The sequence below is a fragment of the Sinocyclocheilus anshuiensis genome, unplaced genomic scaffold, assembly GCF_001515605.1.
Source record: "Sinocyclocheilus anshuiensis isolate Anshui unplaced genomic scaffold, SAMN03320099.WGS_v1.1 scaffold246, whole genome shotgun sequence".
Classification (NCBI taxonomy): Eukaryota; Metazoa; Chordata; class Actinopteri; order Cypriniformes; family Cyprinidae; genus Sinocyclocheilus; species Sinocyclocheilus anshuiensis.
In genome coordinates this window covers 1,586,949-1,590,427 of record NW_015542356.1, presented here as the reverse complement: position 1 = coordinate 1,590,427, position 3,479 = coordinate 1,586,949, and the positions used below count along the sequence as shown (strand labels likewise).

Below are 3,479 nucleotides of genomic sequence, written 5' to 3'. Positions count from 1 at the left end.
GGTCCTGGATGCATAGCTGTGGAGTGGCGTTCACTTTCACATTCTCTGCATTTCAGTGGCGTTTTGCAGTCTCTGGCTAAGTGGGACATTGATGCACAACATCTAAAACATACATTATTTTCTTTGAGATAGGTTCTGCGTACCTCAATGGACTTCGCTCTGAATCCTCTGCACTTTGCTAGGGGGTGGGGTTTGTAACGGATAGGACAGATTTTGGTTAGATCATCTCTTTTCTCTTTTTTATCAGTTTGAGATTCCAGCGAGGTGGTTATGTCTGTCTTGTGTGCAGATATGAAACCTTTTGATGCTGTGTTCTTAAGTGAGGGCTTCTCATTCCTGGGAGTGGTGGTGCTGCTGGTAGATAGTTTGAAGCTGGGGTCATTTCGTATCCAATCTTCGCAACATACAAACTGTGCAAAAAAGGAAAAAGGAGGAAAGGACACGTAGTGTTCATCTTTGTACCTTGATCCAATGGAAACCCTCTTCTCCTGCAGATTATGTGGCAATTTATCTACAATTAGGTTAATAGCATGGGCAATGTCTAGGTAGGTTAACCCTGGTAAGTAGCCATCCTCTTTGGCAGACTGGAGCTCCAGGAGCAGATCTCCAAGTTCTCTTAACTTGGAATTGTCTTTGTTGGATATGCGTGGAAAGTTGTTAAGCTTACTAAAAAATGTACTTTCTACAATCTCAGGGGCAGCATAGCACTGGTTGAGTCTGTCCCAGACCATTTGTAAAGCTAATTTTTGGGTTGTTTATGTGCACAGACCTGAATATTTTCACATACTCTGACGACTCTTTACCAAGCCACTTTGCTAAGACGTTCAGTTCCTCACCTGCTGTCAGATTAAGTCCTTCAATGACATTGATGAAGGAAGCTTGCCATGCTCTATAATTTTCGGGTTGGTCATCAAACTTTGTGAGCCCAGAGGTAACGAGTTCTCTTGGTGCTTGATATTTTGCAAAGTCCATTATGCTGACTGCTTTGGTAGGATATACCTGCGGTGTACTGTATGGTGGCGCATATACGAAGGAATGCTGATGAGGAGCATTGTTTGAATGAGGTGAAGGTGGCTCACTCTTGAATGGAGATCGTTTAATGATGTGGGTGTTCAGCAACTGGAAACTCTGAGCTTGAGGAATTTGGGATTCAGCTGGTTTTGTGACCTCATCCGTCTTTGTCTGTTCAGCGGTTACAACGTATGGAGTGGTGTCATCGTTGCGTGAATGATTCACCTGAGTGACATCATGTGTTGCTGACAACAGATTTGTGTTGCTTTGCGATGGACTTCTAGGGATGCTGTCTATGGTAATCCATTTGCTTTGATCCTCAACATACTTATTTGTTCGCTCGTAGACAGTTAGAGGTGTGTCAGAACTGCTTTTGGACTCACTGTGATATTCAGCCACCTCTGCTGCAGCCTCTAGAATTTCAGCCTCAGCCTGCACAGCTGCCGCCTTCTTTTCTGCTTGTAATGCTTCCAATGTAGCCTCCAATGTGGCTTTCTCTGCTTCCAACCTTGCTTTTTTTTTTTTCATGGCCAGCTCTCTCTCTGCGAATGAAGCACATGCTCGTGCCGCTTCAGCCACAGCTCTTGCCCTAGCTGTTGCATTACTGGTTGAAGATCTTGAAGAGGTGCTCCTAGAACTAACTGACGAAGCTTTCCCAGATTTGTTGGGTTTATCCTCCATAACTTATCTTGATGCTTGCTTTTCAATAGCTTCCTAATAGCTTTTCACTGTACTGTCCTCCCTTCATGTTTAACCTTTCTGAAGTTTCACAGCAAGTTAAACTCCATCCATTATAAAGTCGAGAAGTGCAAGTTTCAAGTCCAAAATTTATTGCAGATTGGATGAACTCTCCAATTAGTCTCATAAACAAACAACACAAATTACAATACACAGGTTACAAGAATGCTGTAAATCCCACACACATTTGCATATCAAACTAGATTTCTATACATTTCCAAGAAAATTTAAGATCTGCACCGAAACAGTGAACCAAACATCAGCGCGCCCGCCTCTGTGTCACCATTGGAATGCGACTGAAGTACAAAGCCTATAATAAATTTACATCATAAATAATATTTTAACATTCAGATACGTTACATCGCAAATATGGAAATATTATGGAATATTTGAATTTGTGCCGAATGAGAGAGGTAGAATACACGAGAAGAAAGCTCCATTTCGCAAACAGTTGAGTGCACAAGCCTTTAAAGTATACTCATTTGTCAGTCTGTGAGAGACGCATTCAGAATCAGCACATGGTCACTGTCTAGTGGGTTTTGTTTTCAAGTGCGCAACTCATGGCATTCGCTGTTCTTCTGCTGGTGGCCAGTTATCAAACAGCGTTGCATTACTGCGGGCGCCTCCTTCTGGATTGGGGGTGAATTGCCTGTATTCGTTGTAAGGCCTCATGCACCGAACTGAGATGTCCGTACCATGACGGTTCAGTACGAATACATGTATCGTTCCACCCCTAATATATATATATATATATATTGCCCAAAACAAATAGAAGAAGAAACGTACAGCTATTACTCTTCAAAAACTCTTCAAAGCAAGGATTAAATGAGGATTACCCATAAAAGCACCCCATCTAAAGACATACATCAGCCATGTGTTCAACTGCTCACTTCCTGATTTATCTGCAGTTTCTTAAAGATTTCACTAGAGTTCCACAACAAAATGAACTAAAGTACTATTATACGGGGCACAGAACAGCCCGAGGGTGAGTAAATTTTAAGTAAATTTTCATAAATTTTTGTGTGAACTATTCCTTTAATTTATTTAGGAATTATGTTAATGATATGATGATAACAGCCAAAATATATTGGTTAGTATTGGTCTGGTCATGTGATTTCAACATGTCTGGCCCATTAGGCGTCCCACTCCACTCTGTAAAATAAAACAGCTTTTATGAGAGCATATAATACATTATTTATCAATTATTACTTTATGTGTAAAGAAATGTAAAAAATGTATTAAAAAAAAAAGTGCACCTTTAAGCAAATAGAATTGAATGCCTTTGACTTACCGACTATGAAGGACAATGTAAATATGAATTAAATAATAAATTGTATTGAAGCCCATGACAAAAATGATCATGCATGTTACATTGGTACTTCACATAACATTGCAGCCAATGTATGTCTATAGTATGTTTTATGTACATCATTGTGTCTATGTTTTTCTGTCTAGTATGTTCACTGAAGTAGGTGTTTGATTTGACATGTGACAGTTCATTTTTGTGGTTGGAAAAAAATGAAGCACAATTCATTTGTGAAAAAAAGAAAAATATCCAGTAATAAAGCAGTGTTACGTTTTAAACTTGGCCATAGATATCGACTGCTGGATCATCTCTGAATAATCAAATTTTTGTACATTTTTAAATCATGCTTTGTGGAAGAAAAATCTTATTTTTCACACATAGTTTCGGTACAGAGTGCTTTATTGCATGATATGACCATTATCTA

The 3,479-nt window shown here is 39.5% G+C and overlaps 1 protein-coding gene across 1 annotated transcript; it reads right to left on the bottom strand.

The window, feature by feature from the left end:
* Positions 1-1,692, bottom strand: LOC107691781 (uncharacterized). The gene is made up of 2 exons (XM_016490594.1): positions 837-1,692; positions 1-102 (listed from the first exon to the last, which is right to left on the bottom strand). The coding sequence occupies exons 1-2, from the start codon at positions 1,690-1,692 to the stop codon at positions 77-79; spliced, it is 882 nt and encodes a 293-aa protein (XP_016346080.1). The 3' UTR covers positions 1-76.
* Between the last annotated feature and the right edge of the window lie 1,787 nt (positions 1,693-3,479).

Bases quoted from the DNA above. Each gene is read 5' to 3' on its own strand.
- LOC107691781 (XM_016490594.1), bottom strand. From the start codon at position 1,692: ATGGAGGATAAACCCAACAAATCTGGGAAAGCTTCGTCAGTTAGTTCT. The intron at 103-836 runs GTGAGGAACTGA...TGTATGTTTTAG, and splicing joins AGGACTTAATCTGACAGCAG to ATGTTGTGCATCAATGTCCC.